The following is a 19,347-nucleotide window of genomic DNA, read 5'->3' on the forward strand; positions in this document are numbered from 1 at the left end:
TGTATATTCAACAATTTGTTGCTATTAATTTTTTCTTAAAACTATGTGCTAACTATTTTGCTGTTCAATTTTCGGTATTTTTCTAACGCTTTCCTGCCAAAAACAGGTTGGTTTTTTTCCGCTAAAAAGTTGGCAGCACTGAAACTGTCTGACAGTTTGCAGCACTTAACAAATTACAAGCAAGTTTCGGTCCTTTACAACACGCGCGGACAATATTTAATGTCGAGGTGTAAACGAGCTGGCCGATTCATTTTTTAATTTTATATAGCAAGCGTTTTTAAAAATATTAAAAACATGGCCACGGCTGAAGCTCAAGTCAATGTGAACACAAATTTGCAAAAGCAGGATCTTAGCAATTTGGTGAGTGTGGAATAAAAGTCGTGGAAAATGTGAACTCGAATTCGTTGACAACGTACGCGTCTTTGTGGCCCTTTCGATTGCTTCATCTGAAATCAACGGGGGAGACGCTTCAAAGCGGCCATTTCTATATGAAAAAATGTATTCATTGATTGCGGACTTTAAACCATAGTATTTGATATATTTTGTAGGTGGTAATAACATAATATTTATGTAGCTGTTGTTGTTGCTGATATTTGACTATGAGCAAGCGGCCATCAAAGAATGCAGCACGTGGCGTTAGTTGCTACGTTTGGGTAGCATTGTTAGGGTTTTCCGCCGTTCGATGTGTTGAGCATATGTTTCAAATATTTTCGAAAATGTTGTCAATGGAATTAAAAGTAATTGAAATATGCGGCTCAACTGTTGCTACAATATCTGATGCAATATTCAGTTGATTCTAACCTCAAAATGTACGGCTTTTTCTACGCATACTCATGCCACATACATGTATATGCAGATGTGTATATATATGTGTGTGTGTATGTATGTATATGTTTGTTGGGCGGGTAGGGCGTGTTTTGAGAAAGTTGAAGTGAGAGAGAGCATAATATTAGGATATATAATTTGGTTGAATTATTTATAAATTCGAATATATATTGCAGGAAATCAGCAATCTAACGCCACTGTCGCCAGAGGTAATCTCGCGGCAGGCTACAATCAACATAGGAACAATCGGACATGTAGCTCACGGCAAATCGACGGTTGTTAAAGCCATCTCCGGAGTGCAGACGGTTCGCTTTAAAAATGAATTAGAACGAAACATTACAATTAAGCTCGGTAAGTGGAATTATCACACATAACATACATATTGAACTGGGCCAATAGTGCTGAAATGATACTTTCAATCAAACACGCTTCGCGCTCTACAAATTGAAAGTACCATTTCAGATTCAGGTTTATAACCAAAGAACTGGTACTGTTATAATTATTAATAATCAATGAATATACCGTTTTGTACTGGCATTTTCCTTGCTATAATTAATATATTTTCTACTAAATAAACCTAACTAAATACTGACGACGGCACAACGCGCGTTCCAGTTTTCATCATATTGAAAAAGTGAATTTGTGTTTATCTCTTTTTAATTATAATTGTAGTTTTCAAATGACCTGAATCTAAATTGCAAAAATATAACCATAATATTTATTTTTTATTTAATAAATAATTATGATTTTGTGAATATTAATAATGCAAAACAAATCGATCGGAATTCTGAAATGTGTAACTCAAAACAGACATCAAATAATCAATTGAATATTGTAATATTTCCTAAGCTGTTTCTTATTTCTTTGGTTTCTTGAGTATATTTAGTTGTAAGACTCGTGTCGCTTTTGGGTCGACGTTTTAAACGTTCTGTAGATGATTGATAAATATATATGAATATAATTCTTGTAAAGATTTAAATTGCTGGATTTGTTACCAAACACACACACGCACTGTGTCGTCGCCTAAGTAGTTTGGATTACAATATACATAGATATATGTATTTATTTTGTTTGTCTTTTTTTTTCTTTTCATTTGAAACTTTTGTAATTTTTCTCGTAAGATTTGTTAGTTTTCTTAGAGCTTTTTGCAAATTTTTATTTGTTTTGATTTTGATTGATAATCCAGCAATTTAATTAATTCAGTCAATCTTTTTCTTCTTTTTTCGTTTTTCGTTTGCCCAACGACGCGCGTTAAAACAAAAAAAAAACAAAATTATCATTTGCAGAACGCTTAAGCGAAACGAAAATCCAAAAACTTTTGCACTCCAGGCACCAACGCAAGCAATTTGAACTGCAGCAAAGTCAGGTGCTCAAGCGTCTCGCGAATTTACGGCAACGATACGTCCGGAAACACCAGGAGCAGCCGACAAATAATTTGTTTACTTATTTCATGCGTGCCAGGCGAAGCACAAGCCAAAGTTCCCTAAGTCCCAGCCATAGCAGCGGTTATGGCAGCGTGGAACCAGAGGAGGAACTGGACACGGATACAACCGCATCATCATCGTCTTCTGCACGAAAATCGTTTACCCCAGCAACCGCTGTTAAGCGACGACGCAGCAGCAAAGGCAGCCAAGATGTGTCATCACCTGCTTTAAAGCTAACCAAGATTGATTCTGGTCGGGCGATAAAAAGACCAAAGGCCGAGTACATTGTGGAGCACATTAAGTGCGTCGAGGTTGTCAACTATCAGCCCGTGTTCTTTGTCAAATGGCTGGGCTATGACAGCAGCCAGAACACCTGGGAAAGTTTCACCAATCTCGCTGACTGCGTTCAGCTTGAGGATTTTGTTGAACGCCATACAGATTTGTATCAGCATTACATATCACAGATTGCCAGCGAATTGGAGGCACAACTAGACACGGCAACGCCGCTGGAGCTCAACAGTATAACCATGCGGGAGTTGGATAAATACGAAACACTGCCATTGCAATTGGATATGATATTACTGGCACAGTATCGTGCCTCGGGTAGCCGCAGTCAACGCGAGCCACAGCGGATTATGGAGCGTGCATTGCGATGCCTGCAGATGCAAAGACTCCATGCTGCGCGTCGCAATCAGTTGAAGGCGCTGTCGCAATTTGAGGTACACATGAATGCCGTGGAGCATCCGTCGCCCCCGATCCGTGTCACAAATGATGTCGACTTGGATACCATTGACTTGAATTTCGTGTACACTCAGCAGAACATTATTAGTGCTGCGGTGCCAATGCCGGAGGCAGCACTTTTCGGCTGCAATTGCCAGGAGAAGGGAGTCGACTGCAGCGCCTCCAGTCGATGCTGTGCCCGCCTCGCCGGTGAACTGTATGCCTACGATCGTAGTACGCGACGTTTGCGCCTGCCACAGGGCAGTGCGATTTATGAGTGCAACAGTCGGTGTAGCTGTGATGTCAACTGCACTAATCGATTGGTCCAACACGGACGAAAGCATTCGCTTGAGCTATTCAAGACCAGCAATGGAAGCGGCTGGGGCGTCCGTACACCGCATTTTCTGCGCAAGGGCGAGTTTGTTTGCGAATATGTTGGCGAGATAATCACGAGCGATGAGGCGAATAAACGTGGCAAGGCTTACGATGATAAGGGTCGGACATATCTGTTTGATTTGGACTACAATACGACGGCGGAGAGCGAGTATACCATCGATGCAGCCAATTATGGCAATGTTTCGCACTTTATCAATCACTCGTGCGATCCCAATCTGGCCGTATTCCCCTGCTGGATTGAGCATTTAAATGTCGCAATGCCCCATTTAGTATTCTTCACCCTGCGTCAAATCAAGGCCGGGGAGGAGCTAAGCTTTGATTACATTCGAGCCGACAATGAAGATGTTCCCTATGAGAATCTATCGACAGCTGCTCGCGTCGAATGTCGCTGTGGAGCCGACAATTGTCGCAAAGTTCTCTTCTAGAGCGGATTGTGACATGTGGATTAGCTATTACTTAGATGATGATTTTATATTCAGATTCCGCAAGTCTACTGATTGCTTTATTTGTAGACCCCCCCTTCATCGAGACAAAAAGAGAACAACTCGACGTAATTCCGCAAAAAATATTGTACATTGTAAATACCAATTAATTTTGTTAATATTTATAGCCTTGACCACTTTCATACTGAATTTTTGGTGGAGCCAGATCGAATTCCTTAATTATACTTTACAAGCTAGTTATTATTTTATTTAAATTATCAATATCTAAACTATATACGATACTTTTGCGGAATTGTGTCGACAAGTTGCAAGATTATTTTGATCGGTTTATTGATAAATATGGATGTACCATGTTGCGTTCAGACTATTTTATAAAAGTGAAGAGTCTTCACCCTTTTTTTTATATAGACACCTAAGCATTTAGTTTTATTTTTTAATTAGAAATAATCATCACATTGTTATAATACTATTACATACTATGTGACCATAACTTGAAATAAAATCACACGTTCATATAAATGTATTTTAATGGAATTTGTTAATTTTTCACATTTAATAAGGGAAACATTTTCGATATTCAGGGGTGCCACAGAAAGCGAAACCAACCGAAATCTCCATAAATTTTTGGGAGCTTTTTTGGTAGATTTTGATTTCTGATGCACCCCTGAATATAACGTAAATATAATTTCCGTTTAAGTTTTAAAGCTCAATGCCTTTTTTTTTTATAATTTAATTACAATTTCCATAAAATTATATGAATATAATATTATTTAAACTAAAGTCAGGTAAAATATGGAATATTACATTGATTTTTTATAAATTTAATGTTTGGTATTCAAAAAGGCTTTAATTTACCATGTATTTATATTTTTTAAATATTACAGGTTATGCCAATGCAAAGATCTACAAGTGCGATAATCCTAAGTGCCCACGCCCGGCCAGTTTTGTATCGGATGGCTCCAGCAAGGATGACAGCATGCCATGTGCGCGTCCTGCCTGCTCTGGTCGTTTCAGATTAGTTCGTCATGTTAGCTTTGTCGATTGCCCCGGTCACGACATTCTTATGGCAACTATGTTGAACGGCGCCGCTGTGATGGATGCTGCACTGCTGCTCATTGCCGGTGGGTACAAACTGGGCTTATTTTAATTTCCATATTTACCTAATTTTATTATGTATTCCATTCAAAGGCAACGAGTCGTGTCCACAGCCACAAACTTCTGAGCATTTGGCGGCCATTGAGATTATGAAGCTGAAACAAATTTTGATATTGCAAAACAAAATCGATTTGGTCAAGGAGAGTCAGGCGAAGGAGCAATATGAGGAGATCACAAAGTTTGTGCAGGGCACCGTCGCCGAGGGCGCACCGATAATTCCAATTTCGGCCCAGCTGAAGTACAACATTGATGTACTCTGCGAGTACATTGTTAACAAGATTCCTGTGCCGCAGCGTGATTTTAATGCGCCGCCCCGTCTAATTGTTATACGATCCTTCGATGTCAACAAACCTGGCTGTGAGGTGCAGGATCTCAAGGGCGGTGTTGCTGGTGGCTCAATATTGAGCGGCGTATTGAAGGTCGGTCAGGAGATCGAGGTGCGTCCCGGTGTTGTGACAAAGGACAGCGATGGCAACATCACTTGCCGTCCCATTTTCTCGCGCATCGTTTCGCTGTTTGCTGAACAAAATGAACTGCAGTATGCTGTTCCCGGTGGCTTGATCGGTGTGGGCACCAAAATTGATCCAACGCTATGCCGTGCCGATCGTCTGGTTGGTCAGGTACTCGGCGCTGTTGGAAACTTGCCTGACATTTACATCGAGCTGGAAATTTCATATTACCTCCTACGTCGGTTGCTCGGCGTACGCACTGATGGCGACAAGAAGGGCGCACGTGTGGAAAAGCTGCAACGTAACGAAATCTTGCTGGTCAACATTGGATCGCTCAGCACTGGCGGCCGCATCTCGGCTACAAAGGGTGATCTGGCCAAGATTGTGCTCACAACGCCTGTTTGCACGGAAAAGGGCGAGAAGATTGCGCTTAGCAGACGTGTGGAGAATCATTGGCGGTAAGGTTATCAAACAATTTTTATGAATTTGGCATGTCAAGAATTTCTTCTTTCTTTTGCAGTTTGATTGGTTGGGGACAGATCTTTGGCGGCAAGACAATTACGCCCGTCTTGGATAGTCAACCATCGAAGAAGTAAGAAACCAACGACCATCAACCAGACCCGCTGCGAATTCTTATTCAATTTAAGCGTTTCAAGTGTGTGTGTGTAATACACAAGATCGCATTTGGCTTATTTGTAATTGCCAAATTTGCTGATTTTGTTCTTCTTCGCCAGCACCGTATCTTCATCTATAAATCCCGAGTCGTCGTCGTCCTCCTCCACGTCCGTTGATAGCAAACATAAACAAACAAACAAATAAGAAACAGAAACAAAACTATTGAAAATTATTGCATACATACCTTAAATTATTTAATTTTGTATGTATATTAATAATTTGTGCTGGGGAAATGTTATACATAAATAGCAAATCCAAGCATACGAGAAACTAATAGGTTATACCATACATATATTATATTAAACAAAACAACAAAAACAAATTGATACATCGTAAAATTGTTTTTATGATTTAAATACAAAAAACAAACGTATAAAATGGTATGCATTTTTACAATTAAACCAACAATTATTGTTTTTATATGTGGGTTATACAGTTGACAATAGAGGAGGTGAAAATGGGGAAAGGATTATAATCAAGAAATTAGTCAAGATTTTCATTATAGACCTTTTTATTTGTTTAAGCATTATTATTAAGAATTTCACATTATCATTTTTGAAACATTATCAATTATTATTTTTGTTAAGTTACATTTATTTGAAACATTCTTTTTATTTAAACATTTTTCAATTCTTGTATCGTATTTGATTTATTACCTAGTGCACACTAATTTAGTTGTAAACTACTGTTTATGTATATTTTGTTTGGTTTTGGTTTTGTTTTACTGAAATTAATTCAATATTAATTAGCTTAATTAATAAAAATTCGTACTTAGTCGCGATTCACATACATAGGTTGTGTTTGTTATTTAATTGCTGAAAACTTTTAATTTAATACTATTGAGATTGAGTAATTTTACATTGAATTATTTCACTATTTTCTTTTCATCTTTTAGATTTAGAGTATCTTCCATTCAGTTAGTTAAGAACAGCTCTTCCGCAGATTTGAGAACAAATAGATGTTTTTTGTAGTTTCGTTGAACACACTTAAAAAGAATTGAAATACATATATTTATATATCCTATATATTTGAGCGACTTTTGAACACAATTAAGTTTTGAGCAGGCTTCAATGGAATGCACAGCTTACGAGTTTATATAAAGTATAATAGGAAACAAAGGAACTTTTCGCTCAATCCCAGTTGTACATTCCATTTAATATGTCAGATCTAAGCTCGATTACAACCGAAATTTAATAGAATAGGCAATAATTTTAAATTAACTCGTATAATTGTTAATTATTTAATGTTTGCGTTGCTTTTCCATATCTTTGGCTTTTTCTATGTGTACTTATGCCTAATTTCAAAACTCCACAATTTAAATATAATATTCGTCTATTTTTAAACGACTAGTTCGCAAATCTTTTTTAAATAAGACAATCTCTAAAATAACAAAAGCTAACTTAAGCGACAGATGTTTGCAGAGATACATTTTGTCTTTGATTCCATATCCTTGGGGAACCAAATGTGTCCTCCGCTGCTGGGAATGTCGCTTCTCTATTTGAATGACATATTTGTATACAATACAATATCTATAATACTTAAGTACATATTCATTGTAACTGGTTTTTTTACATTTTAATATGTATGCGTTGCTTACAAGATACAAATGCAGGACTCACTACAGGAAGATGTGTCCATTTTCGTGTACAACAATTTTGAATATTTGTCATAAGTCTGTATGGTAGTATCAATAGATATTTCCTAATAAATTAAGTTAAATTGAATTGATATCATAAAACACAATTAGAAGAATACTATAATTTATACATTAAAGAGTAATCATTTTAATAATATTCTTATACTATGTACACAAAGTATGTACGTACATACATTGAACACCTCAAAGTGCTGTTGGTTATCCTTGCGTATGCTTAATATTTAATACATAATAACACATGCATTGAATTATTATTTTTTCGTACTAATCTATTCATAGAATTCACATATACATTTAAACATTGTGTGTGGCTGTATTTTGGTGTAGTCAATTAACATTTTCCATTTTCAAGTATTTATTCATTGTGCAATGTTTTTTGTCTGGAATGAACTGGGGAATGGATTTGCAGTTAACCTACAAACATGTTCTATATATAGTACATACATAATACAATTTATTGACAGTTAACATTGGCAAAATTGGAGTTAATTTACTTTATTCTATTCTATTTTCTCTTTTTTTTCATTTCAACTGGTTAGTCGTCAGAAGTACTCCTTTTTTAGGACGACAGTTTCAAACTACAATATATGAATGCGCATACATATTATCCAGTGAGATCGAATTCGTTTTTAAGTCTGTCTTATAAATGTTTTTCTTTTCCTTAAACATATCATAATCTTTAACAATTTGGAGTTTTTTCTCGACTATTCTTTTGCAACAATTTTAATTACTTTCATAAGTAGATATAAATATACATATACAAGTGCAGAAATAATCTAATTTTACATGCCAATGTTCCCCATATCTAATATCTACATATACATATTTAAATATATTTCCTAGTATATTGTTTGAGCAAATCGTAAGTGTTTACTCTACTTATTTCTATATTTTATTTTCTATTCATATTTTTTTTACAATATACACGAAATATATAGCTGAATTTAAATTTTCAAGGTATATTTAGTTTTTGCGATAAATATATATATATTTAGTATGCCTTTTGGGTGTTAAGTATGGTTTTAGTTAAATCGAAGCCTGCGTTTTCTTTAGGATGCACAATTTGGCATTTGGGTGGTTGTTTGGCATCTTAAAGAAAATGGCTCAAATCTCATTCGTTGACATCTTCGTCTGAAGAGCTGGCTGCGGGTATCGTTGAGAATTGCCACGCCTCCCGGTTGTTATTTTTACTGACACTGCAAGAAAATATGAATACAGCAATTACATTTATTAATTTTTTAAACAAAGATGGATCGAGGAATACAGCAAGATATCGGTATCACGAGCCCAATGGTTTTGGGAGAACCTAATCTAAGCAAAAAACATAATATCCACAAGAAGGATATACAAATACCAGCGAATAACACCGTAACCGGTTTGATTGATACAATTTGAATGATAGTATTGTATAGTTTTATTTACCCATGCTTTTTGGCGTTGCTGGGCAGCGTGTGTGAGCTGCGATAGTAACTGTCATGTGGTTCCTCTTTGGTCTCCTCTAGGGATTTGCGCTGCAGCGTCATTGTTTCCTGGGGCGTCGAAGATGTGGTGCCACCACCGCTTAGCTCAGCATCCAGATAATACTTGGCACTCTGTGCAATTTTGCAATTCTCGCATTCGCTTAGATAATCATCGTCCAGGCTGGTATCGTTGGGCAAAAAGTGCTCGTTAGGATTTAAGCAATTTTTGGATGTGGTGCACACCGGCAACTGTTTGCTGGGCGTGCCACCACGCCCACTCTGCACCTTTGACGTCAGTTGTGGATAGCTGGGCATCTGGCAATTTGCAATGGCCATGTTGCTGCTCGATGTTGCATTTGGCGTTGTAGTTGTTGTCATAGCTGCAGATGTTGCTGTTGGTGTTGGTGTTGCTGTTATCTTATCGGTGTCACGCTTCACGCGCAATATCTTTGGCAGTGTTGTGCTCTTGTTGATCGCCGATGACTTGTCATTGTTGTTCTCCAAGGGCGGAATACTGATCACCGATGGCACTTTGCTGACAACGCTATTGATGGTGCTATTTAGAGAGATCTTGCCACTGATGTGCTTTGGCAGCGTATAGGTAACATGATTGTTGGCCAGCGGATAGAATGTGCTCGAATTGATTTTACCGCTCGACTTTTCGCTGCAACTGGCCGAAGGACTCGCTGGGGGCAGTGTCAATGTTGGCGTTTGCTCCTTTCGCTGATGTACGCTGCCATTTGTCGATTTGCTGAGCGTATAAATGGTGGCAACAGCATTGTTGTTGTTGCTGCCACTGCCACTGCCACTTGTTGCTGTTGCTGTTGCAGTTGCAATCGCTGTTGTGGTTGTAGTCGCTGTTTTTAAATTCGTTAGGCTTTTGTAGAGTTTCGGTGGTAATGTTGGATTGCTTTGATCGCTTGCTTGCCGCGCTTGTTGCTCATGTTGTTGGTTATAGAAATGTTGCTGCTGTTTCTGCGTCAAGCTCAAATAAGCATCAACCTGCAAGGAGTGCCAACAAGATTAGAGAGTGGTCTAAAATAAACACAAACCTATCACCGAGCATAAAACCGAAAAAAACCAAAAATTTTCCCTTGAAAAACAACTAAATACCTCCCAGCAAATATTAAAATAATATTAACGTTTCGATTTTTTAGCTGATCGACAACGCAGTTCTTTTTTTCCGAATTATACATGTGGATTTTTAACTCCATTCACAGTTTGGATTTACATCCATACTTGAAAGTAATCAGTTTAAATTAAACTTAAAAACAAAGTTATACGAATCCCAATTTATTTACTATCTGTAAAAATGTATTTTTTTATTATTACACCTTTTTGATAAATGTAATTAAATATGAATATGATGAACGAATGGTTGTTAGTCCAATAAAAAATAATCATATTTGTTGCACTCCTCAATTGCCAATTTAGTTGATCTTCCGCTTCAGCTTTCGAGCATATACATAATGTACATAATTGAGAGAATTAGCCATAAGGGATCAAGGCTAGGCACTTGCAATGGGATTACTTACATTTCGAACTCACCTTTCGATTCAAATAGACGCTGGAAAGCATATCGACGCCCGCCTGGGCAGCTGCACTGCTGGACGTGCTTCGTCCACTGCTGCTGGTACTACGCACACGGTCAGCCGCACTGCTCGAGCCGCTCGAGGATGAACGCTTTTGGACGCGGCCAAGTACAATGGGCGGGGCGCTGACATCCTCGTGATGCTGCAGTGGTGGTGGTGGTATAATTGATGATACATTTCCTGAAGTCACGTGCGATGGATGCGGCTGCAACTCATCGCCGACCTGCTTGGAAATGGTGGCAATTTTGGGCTCATGACTGCATGGATTGCGTGCTCCAACGGACACGCTATTGTTAAGCATATCCTGGCTGTGATGCTGTTGCTGTAGATTTGTTGAAGATTTGGCGCGTTGGCCATAAGCCAACGTGGCGGCATGACGTGTGCCGCTGGCGTTGGCGTTGGGTGACAAAACACAGACATTGTTGCCACTTGATGCAGTCGCAAAGAGTTTGCCGGCACCGCTAAGGAATGCATTTGCATTGGCATTGGCATTGCTGCCCATGTAGGACATGGGCACATGCTGAATGGGACACTGGCACATGGGTTTCTTGTTGATCTTGCTACTGGTTGCTGCATCACTTGAGCTAGAGTTGGAAGTGGAGCTGGAGCTGGATTTTGGCTTGACATTAACCACTTGCAGTGGATCAGCGACAGCAAAATAGCGTGGAATGGTGCGATGATAGCGACGCGAACTGGATGGCGTTTTGCTGCCATGTTGTTGCGGCTGCTGTTGCGTCTGTTGCTGCTGTGACTTGAGGGCCGCATGCATTGGCAATGGCATCGTTTGTGTTACCGAATCCGCTGTGCTGCATGCTGGTGATGTCGTTATGGTTGCAATTTCCAGTGGCGGCATCATGTCTATGGCGGGTGTGGACAATGCAGATGCCAGCAACTGTTGCTGTTGTTGTTGCTGCTGTTGATGTTGATATTGTTGCTGTTGCTGATGATGTTGCTGTTGTTGTTGTTGCTGGGTTAAATGATGTGTGGGCGTGGCTATAAGCTCACCCGTAACAGGCAACGAATGATAACTAGCTGCACTGGCACTAGCATTGATCTCGACATCAGCAACAGTTAGATATTGTTGCTGTGGCTGCTGCAACAACTCCTGCGAGCCGCGTGGCGTGCGTCGTGCTGCTGCATATGCCAACGAGTTGGAAACGCTGCTAGCTGCAGCTGCAGCAGTTGTCACACTTGCGCTAATATTCAAATGACAATTCTTATAGCTGCACTCGCTGTTGACACTTGGCTTTGGGGTGGGCATCGTTTGTACACAAATCGAATTGCTCTGTGGTGCAGCCTGCAATTGTTGCTGTTGTTGGTGGTGGTGGTGCTGCTGCTGCTGCTGTTGATGTTGTTGCTGCTGCTGCTGTTGATGTTGCTCCAGACTCAGTTGCTGCTCACTTTGCAGACTGTAAGGCGGCTGATGATTCTCGCCTGTGGCAATTGTGGTGACGCCACCGCTATTAATATTTATGTTGATCAAATTTGTGGTGCTCTGTGTGTACTGATTGGACTGGGCAGCAGCGGCAGCTGCAGCTGCAGCAGCAGCCACCGATGTCAACTGATGGGCATGTGGATGTGATGGATGAGCTGTAGTAACGGGCACCAATTGTTGAGCGTACGAATGCGGATGCGGATGTTGCTGTGGTTGTGTATGCAGTTGCAATGTGTGTTGTTGCAAGTGTTGCTGTTGCATTTGCTGTTGCACTTGTTGTTGTTGCTGCTGTTGATGCTGCTGCTGTTGTTGTTGCTGACTGACACTGGCCACCGTCTGACGCTGGACATGACTAGGCAATGTAACAGTGCACTGGGCACTTAAAGCCTCCGCCTGGGATATGGCCACAGCCTCCTCGTACGGTGGTGGCGCCTCACCACGTGGAAAATATCCACTGGGCGGCTTCCAAAGCGGATAATGCGTTGTTGCACCACCATACGAATAGTCTATGGCACTCAGATTTCCCTCCATATATCCCATGTTGCCAGCAATATAGCTACAAAATCAATAACAACATAAAGTTGTAGTTTCAAATATGTAAATATGAATTGTGCGCTTGGAAGTTGGATACTCACCCAATGCTTCCAACAATGCTGCGCTGATCCTCCGCATTCTGGCGATTCTCTCGAGCTCGCATCTTACGTTGTCGCAAGCGATTCACCAAAAAGAAGAGCAAGGATAACGACAACGTGGCCGTTATGCCACTGGCCACCAGTCAAATGCCAAAATCAGTGCTGCCATCGCTGAACTGATCATCCAGGCAGATGACCTCGCAACAATTGTTGCCGCTGCCAACCGTCTGAAAGGATTTGCACTTGCTGAACGCCTCGCAGAGCACCATCTTACACTGCTTGGGTAAACCACTGTCGCAGATGCACAGGCGACACGAGTCCGGTCCGGGCATATAATGCATGCCCGTCTCATAGAGCTTGCCATTGTAATCGCGGCAATGTCCGCCCTGTATAAGGCTGGAACTCACCGCGATGATATCTATTATTCAAAAAATTTCAAGTGTGCTTATTACTTTCATTTTGAAATTAAAAATTTAAATTAAGTCAGAGACATGATCATTTTTGATTCTTTTATGGAACAAATAGACTCCCTAACTTTCTCAACATTACCAAATTAAAGTTGAAACATATTGCCCATATTAGAATAACGTAAAATTAGAGATGTTTACTGAACAAATAGATTTAATAAGGTTCTCAACATATTTGGAAAATAGTTTACTATGATCCTAGTTCTTTTAAAGCGCACTTTTAATAGTAGTAGTCTACTAGTATAATTTAAATTAAAAAGATTGCACATATTTATTTGCTTAAAATCAACAAAGAGCAGTTGACCAAAAGTAATTTAAAACTAACAATTTAATGTGATTTAACAATTCTAAATATACATATGTATATACATTTATATCATACATACGATTAAATTAAAAAACAAAAGCATAAAAATTAAATTACAAATTTAAAGTATGAGAAAACGATGTGCTCAAAATTGTGCGGTCTTAAAAATATTTAAGACCGTTCTCAAATTTAATCTAATGTTTGAACACTATATATGAAAGACTTTGAATTTATTCAGAAATCATTTGCGAAATGATCATAAGCGACAAAAATAATAAAGTTTTCACAAGTCGGCACTTTTTTTAATTAGTTAGGATTTGTAGAACAAATTTGCATCAAAAGTCAATATAAAATGGCTTTTGCAGAAAGGAGTCTCTGTACAAAATTAAAATAAAATTTTTGTATATGAGAACTAGTACAACATGTTATAATAAAGATATACAGTTAGTCAGTCTGTAATTGGTTTGACAAAATATTAAGTCAAATATGTTAATTTGCTAAACGAAATACATTTTTCTTTTTTATTACAGATGATTATGAATCGAAAGATAAATTTTATAAAATAACATTGCGTTAAAAAATTTTTTAAAATAAAAAATTAAATATGTTCAGTTGTGTAATTGTCAAACCAATTACTTTACTAACTTTATGTATATTTGTGAACATGATACGTATGTATGTATATGTATATGTATGTAATGTATACATATTTCCGAACAACTGTACGATTCTTTATTTTGACACACTTGACCAACTTTCGTAATGCTGCTGATTTAACAGTTACCATTTTTGCTCAAGTGCCAACATTAACGCGCACACACACACACACACAATCGAACGTATGTGTGTATATGCAATACACACAAAATGCAGCAGGTGCTGTACCCATGCACACACACACACAACCACACAAACCATTTCGCATGGCTATAACATTTATCACTTGAATAAATTAAATGCAAACGCATAACATTTTCAACATAATTTAAATGCTAAACAGCAAAAGGAAATTCAAATTAAAAACAAATATATCCAGCATTCGTTGAGTGTGAAAAGGACATGGGGGCTGCAACAACATGCAGCGCCAGCCGACGAGCAAAAACCCGAGTTCGAACGACTGAGCAGGAAACGCACGAACTCAAATGGCAAACAGCGTGCTCAACGCCCCCGCAAAAAAGTAAAGAAATCAAGAAAAATAATGCCTTTCATGCGAGTTTCCAAGTGAAATTTTTGCGATACACACACAGATACACCAACTACACACACCCAATTCAGCCTCAACCATATACATACATACGCGCGCACCCAAACATAAGGAAGGTATACACACATGCAAAAACAAACAGCATACAACACACCACCCACATACATATATACACACAGATAGAAAGAGAGAAAATGAGATAGAGAGAGCGAAAGAGAAATGGGCAGCAGCACCAACGCAAAATTTTGCACGCCACTTCCTTCGCATTGCCCAGCTGAAAACCGTTATGCGCCCCTTCCCTTATCGCAGGAGTTGCTGCCTGCTGGCTGAGCAAAAGAGCGCAGCTCAAGTTTATATGTATGGTTGTGTATGTGTGCCCTGTGTCCCATAAATTGTAAAACTCTGCTGTGGCCATGGACCATATTCCATTGAATGTAGAAAGAGAACAGCAATTGAAATTGATTTTGGATGAAAAAAAAAATTGCATTGTCCTTTTAAATCTTCATTAGATATATTTTAACAAAATGTATGCCAAGAGCAAAATTTTCAGAAAAATAATATACATTTTCACTTAGCTGCTCTCTTTTTAGCACTGTAAGGATATGCTCCTGTGCTTGTGTGTGTATAAAGTTTTCATTTTTCACAAATTGGCTTTACCTTTGGCATTCCCAATAAACGCAAGCACTGCCAAAAAATACATTTTGCTGGCGTTAATATGCACTTTTATCTGCACAATTAACTTTTAGTTGTTATTAGTTACACAGATTTTATTTGATATTTTCAACGGTTTTTAACGAACTTTCGAGCAATACCAACTAGTGCTAAAATTTATCTGTTCAGAGCAGTAACAAAGGGCTGCCACCTGACCCAAAGGCTGCCACCCGGTCCAAAGGCTGCCACCCTGCAAGATCTCCTGATCTGGCAGCGTATACCACTGTTGGTGGAATGAAAAAAAAAATACCTTTTCTTCTTTTTACGTTATTATTATTATTAAAGCTATTGCATTTTGAAATTTTCATTACATAATCATAACATTTACCAATTTCAGCTATTTTTCGAATGCTTTCCAACCAGAAACAGCTTTTTTCCCAAATACAAAAAATACCACGTATGACGTAAGTGTGCAGGACGTTAACGTAAGCTCAGGAAATTTTTGTCGTAAGTAAAGTTCGTTGGCAATTTGAAATTTTTGAAGAGTTCAATTGCTAGAAAAATTTAAAAATTTCTTTAGTCGGAAATAAGTTTAATTATATACATATATATTCAGCTATGATTGCTATATTTCTTTTTTCTAATGCTATGCAAAAGTGAACGCAAAAACAAATCTAAATGTCTTTCAACCGGATACAGATATTTTCTGATCCATTCTCGAGTCTGAGTTCTACGTAACCGTTAAAAGCCGTTGCATTTAATATAAAGTAAAAAATGGCACGTAATGGAATTAGTTTAGGCACGAGACTGGGACTGTTCACTCTTGCATTGGTTGGCATATTGTCATATTGTACTTAATGAAACCAAAAGTTCCGAGTAGAATAAAGTTTAAAATAGGCAAATCTGGTAATTGAATTTAATGCAAAATGTTTTATGTTCATTAAATTTGCAAAGTGTTCGTAGCATGCAACGGTGACAACAACTTTAACTTAATAGCAATGTCAAGTTCGTAGGTTTAAACTAAAGCAACAATAATATATGTAGTTATAAGCTATAACTTATAACGATGGTCGAGCAGAAGATACCCTGTTAATGAAATTGTGGAATAAATTGTATTTTTAATTTTAACTTGTTCCAAAAACTGAAGGCAAAAGAAGGAAAAAATTTTATTGCAATACAAAATATGCGATTTTTGTGATGGCGAATAAAGGGTGAGCAAACCCGGACGTGCATTCGACATTACTACAATTGCAGGGTATAATTAGCTGGTTCGTTGTAAACAACACGCACACAAAATGCAGCTAAATAATTAAGGTTTCGCTGAGCGCCATGATTAGTTCGCATTTAAATTGAATGCAGGTAATTTGTAGCTTTGAGGTATTCATTCAGAAATACAATTGTCGTAGAGTTCACTCTTAGAGTAACTTAGCTGGCCAAAGCACGTTCAACGGAGAGATTACGGAGATATTTCGAAGAGATGCCCTCGAGATTGGAGAATGCGACGGCGTCGCAAGTGACAGCCATGAAGGGTGTGATAAGGAATAGCAGTTATGTAATACCAGGATTGTACGATCTATCTGTCGAGGATACCAATTGGGTACTCACCTCATCCTTTATCATCTTTACTATGCAAACGGGTTTCGGCATGCTGGAATCCGGCTGCGTTTCCATCAAGAACGAAGTTAACATCATGATGAAGAATGTTATTGACATTGTGCTTGGCGGATTCACCTATTGGCTCTTTGGCTACGGTATGAGCTTTGGACGCGGTCCACTCTCCAATCCATTCATGGCCATTGGCGACTTTCTGCTCGATCCACCCGTTGGCGATGAACTAATGGGACAAATATTTGCCGCATTCCTCTTTCAATTATCATTTGCTACCACATCCACAACCATTGTGAGCGGTGCCATGGCTGAACGGTAGGTCAAGATTAATGCTCCTTTACTCTTTTTTATACCCTTGCAGAGTGTATTATAAATTTGTCACGATATAGGAACGATCAGATAATCTCTCTCTCTCCTGTTAATTTTTTCACTCCTCAGCTGCAACTTTAAAGCTTACTGCTTGTTTTCCCTGCTTAATACTGTGGTCTATTGTATACCCGCCGGTTGGGTGTGGGGAGAGCATGGCTTCCTCAATAATCTGGGTGCAGTGGACATAGCTGGGAGTGGACCGGTGCATTTGATAGGAGGAGCTGCATCCTTTGCCTCAGCTGCGATGCTTGGACCACGCTTGGGCCGTTATGCTGAGGGCTACGATCCGTTGCCTTTGGGTAATCCGGTCAATGCCTGCATGGGTCTCTTTGTGCTCTGGTGGGGATGGTTGGCCTTCAACTCGGGAAGCACTTACGGCGTCAGCGGTGCCAAGTGGCAGTATGCTGCCCGTGCAGCTGTAATGACCATGATGGGCTCCTTTGGCGGTGGATTCGTTAGCTCCATGTAAGCAAAAATTCAATCAAAAAATTTTAAAAATTTACATGTTTAAAACACACAACTTTTTTAATAATTGGTAAAAATTTGAAAAAAAAAAAAAAAAAGCTGAAGCCATAGGTTAGAGAATTTTAAACCCAGTATAATAAAGCTTCTATCGAATTTAGTATAAGATGTACACTTATAAATTGTTGTACCGACGCATATTATTCCTATTGATTTTAGAGTGCTTTCCAAATTTTATTACTCTTCCGCTTTTATTTTCATACCGTTGTGTTTTAAAATGTATAGCTAGAATTTAAAAATGTGTAATTACTGGTCTTTTATAGTCGAGAACTCGACTATTTCGTTCTCACTTGCTATCGTTCTCATTTATTGGGTGCTTTTGCAGATACTCCTTTTGGCGACATGATGGTCGAATGGATATCATGGATCTAATCAATGGCATCCTGGGTTCGCTGGTGTCCATTACCGCCGGCTGCTTCTTGTATCGCGCTTGGGAGGCGTTGATTATTGGCGCCTTGGGTGCTTTGCTGTGCGTGATTGCGATGCCGTTGTTTGACCGCATGGGCGTGGATGATCCAGTGGGTGCCAGCTCTGTGCATGGTGTATGTGGAATTTGGGGTGTCATTGCCGTTGGTTTGTTTGCCGATAATCCTGTGCCCATGGACACGACCAAAGGACGCAGTGGACTCTTCAAAGGCGGCGGCTGGTATCTGTTGGGGATTCAAACATTGTCCGCTTTTTGTTTGGCCTGTTGGGGCATTTGCTCTACATTCTTGCTGCTTTATGTCATCAATAAAGTGATACCTATACGCATGGATCCGCACGAAGAACTGCTGGGTGCCGATCTCACCGAACATCGCATACGTCACAGTCAAATTGGACTATCCCGTGCCATTTCCGCCCTGGCACCCATCAAGGTCGATCTATCTGAAATTATTGGGGTTCAGCCCATTGGTATTAATCCCGGCCATGAGCATAGCATCCAACAGCTGCGCGCCGCCGAGGATAAGCTGCAGCAATGGCAAACCTATCTGGATCAAGTGAGCGGGAACAACAAAAAATTGCGACCACCAATGAGAACGCTTGAGGAACGACAAATGGATTCGGACATTAAATTCAATCTCAAGTCCGCCAACGTCAGTGAGAAGCAGGAGCTGGACAATGTCTTTGGGCGCAAGGTAAAATCAATGCAAGCTAGACGAGATATCTGGACCCATGATCAGGGCTCTTACAAGGCCAACAACAGCGAGCTGCCAGTTATCAAGCACGTTACCAAGTTGGACAAGGATGCCAACTTTGCTTGGGTCGATTGAAATAAAAGTCAACATAAATACCAAAATTATCAATGTTTAAGCAGCTCCACCTTACAAAATAGTTCCTATTTCAGCTTTACTATTATATTCAGTATAATCCTAA

General features: G+C 39.2%; 3 protein-coding genes across 4 annotated transcripts; 2 read left to right on the forward strand and 1 right to left on the reverse strand.

Moving 5' to 3' along the window:
* Nucleotides 1-159: 159 nt before the first annotated feature.
* On the forward strand, nucleotides 160-6,384 carry LOC117790829 (eukaryotic translation initiation factor 2 subunit 3). Of its 2 annotated transcripts, XM_034630429.1 has the most exons (5): nucleotides 188-360; nucleotides 1,002-1,176; nucleotides 4,693-4,929; nucleotides 4,997-5,870; nucleotides 5,933-6,384. In XM_034630429.1, the coding sequence occupies exons 1-5, from the start codon at nucleotides 295-297 to the stop codon at nucleotides 6,006-6,008; spliced, it is 1,428 nt and encodes a 475-aa protein (XP_034486320.1). In that variant the 5' UTR covers nucleotides 188-294; the 3' UTR covers nucleotides 6,009-6,384. The 2 variants fall into 2 exon arrangements, with proteins under 2 accessions (XP_034486321.1, XP_034486320.1); XM_034630430.1 differs by lacking the exons at nucleotides 4,693-4,929; nucleotides 4,997-5,870; nucleotides 5,933-6,384 and adding an exon at nucleotides 2,112-4,335 and having other exon boundaries at nucleotides 160-360.
* Nucleotides 6,385-8,717: 2,333 nt separating this feature from the next.
* LOC117790805 (putative mediator of RNA polymerase II transcription subunit 26) lies at nucleotides 8,718-15,541 on the reverse strand. The gene is given in 5 exon segments (XM_034630369.1): nucleotides 8,718-8,934; nucleotides 9,167-10,206; nucleotides 10,753-12,787; nucleotides 12,867-13,281; nucleotides 15,499-15,541. Coding segments are annotated over 5 exon segments (3,612 nt in total). The 3' UTR covers nucleotides 8,718-8,855.
* Nucleotides 11,314-19,256, forward strand: LOC117790822 (putative ammonium transporter 2). The gene is made up of 4 exons (XM_034630421.1): nucleotides 11,314-11,331; nucleotides 17,021-17,415; nucleotides 17,539-17,934; nucleotides 18,317-19,256. Exons 1-4 carry the CDS (start codon nucleotides 11,314-11,316, stop codon nucleotides 19,242-19,244), a joined length of 1,737 nt encoding a protein of 578 aa, XP_034486312.1. The 3' UTR covers nucleotides 19,245-19,256.
* Nucleotides 19,257-19,347: the final 91 nt, after the last annotated feature.

This window comes from Drosophila innubila (assembly GCF_004354385.1).
Source record: "Drosophila innubila isolate TH190305 chromosome 3R unlocalized genomic scaffold, UK_Dinn_1.0 2_E_3R, whole genome shotgun sequence".
NCBI lineage: Eukaryota > Metazoa > Arthropoda > Insecta > Diptera > Drosophilidae > Drosophila > Drosophila innubila.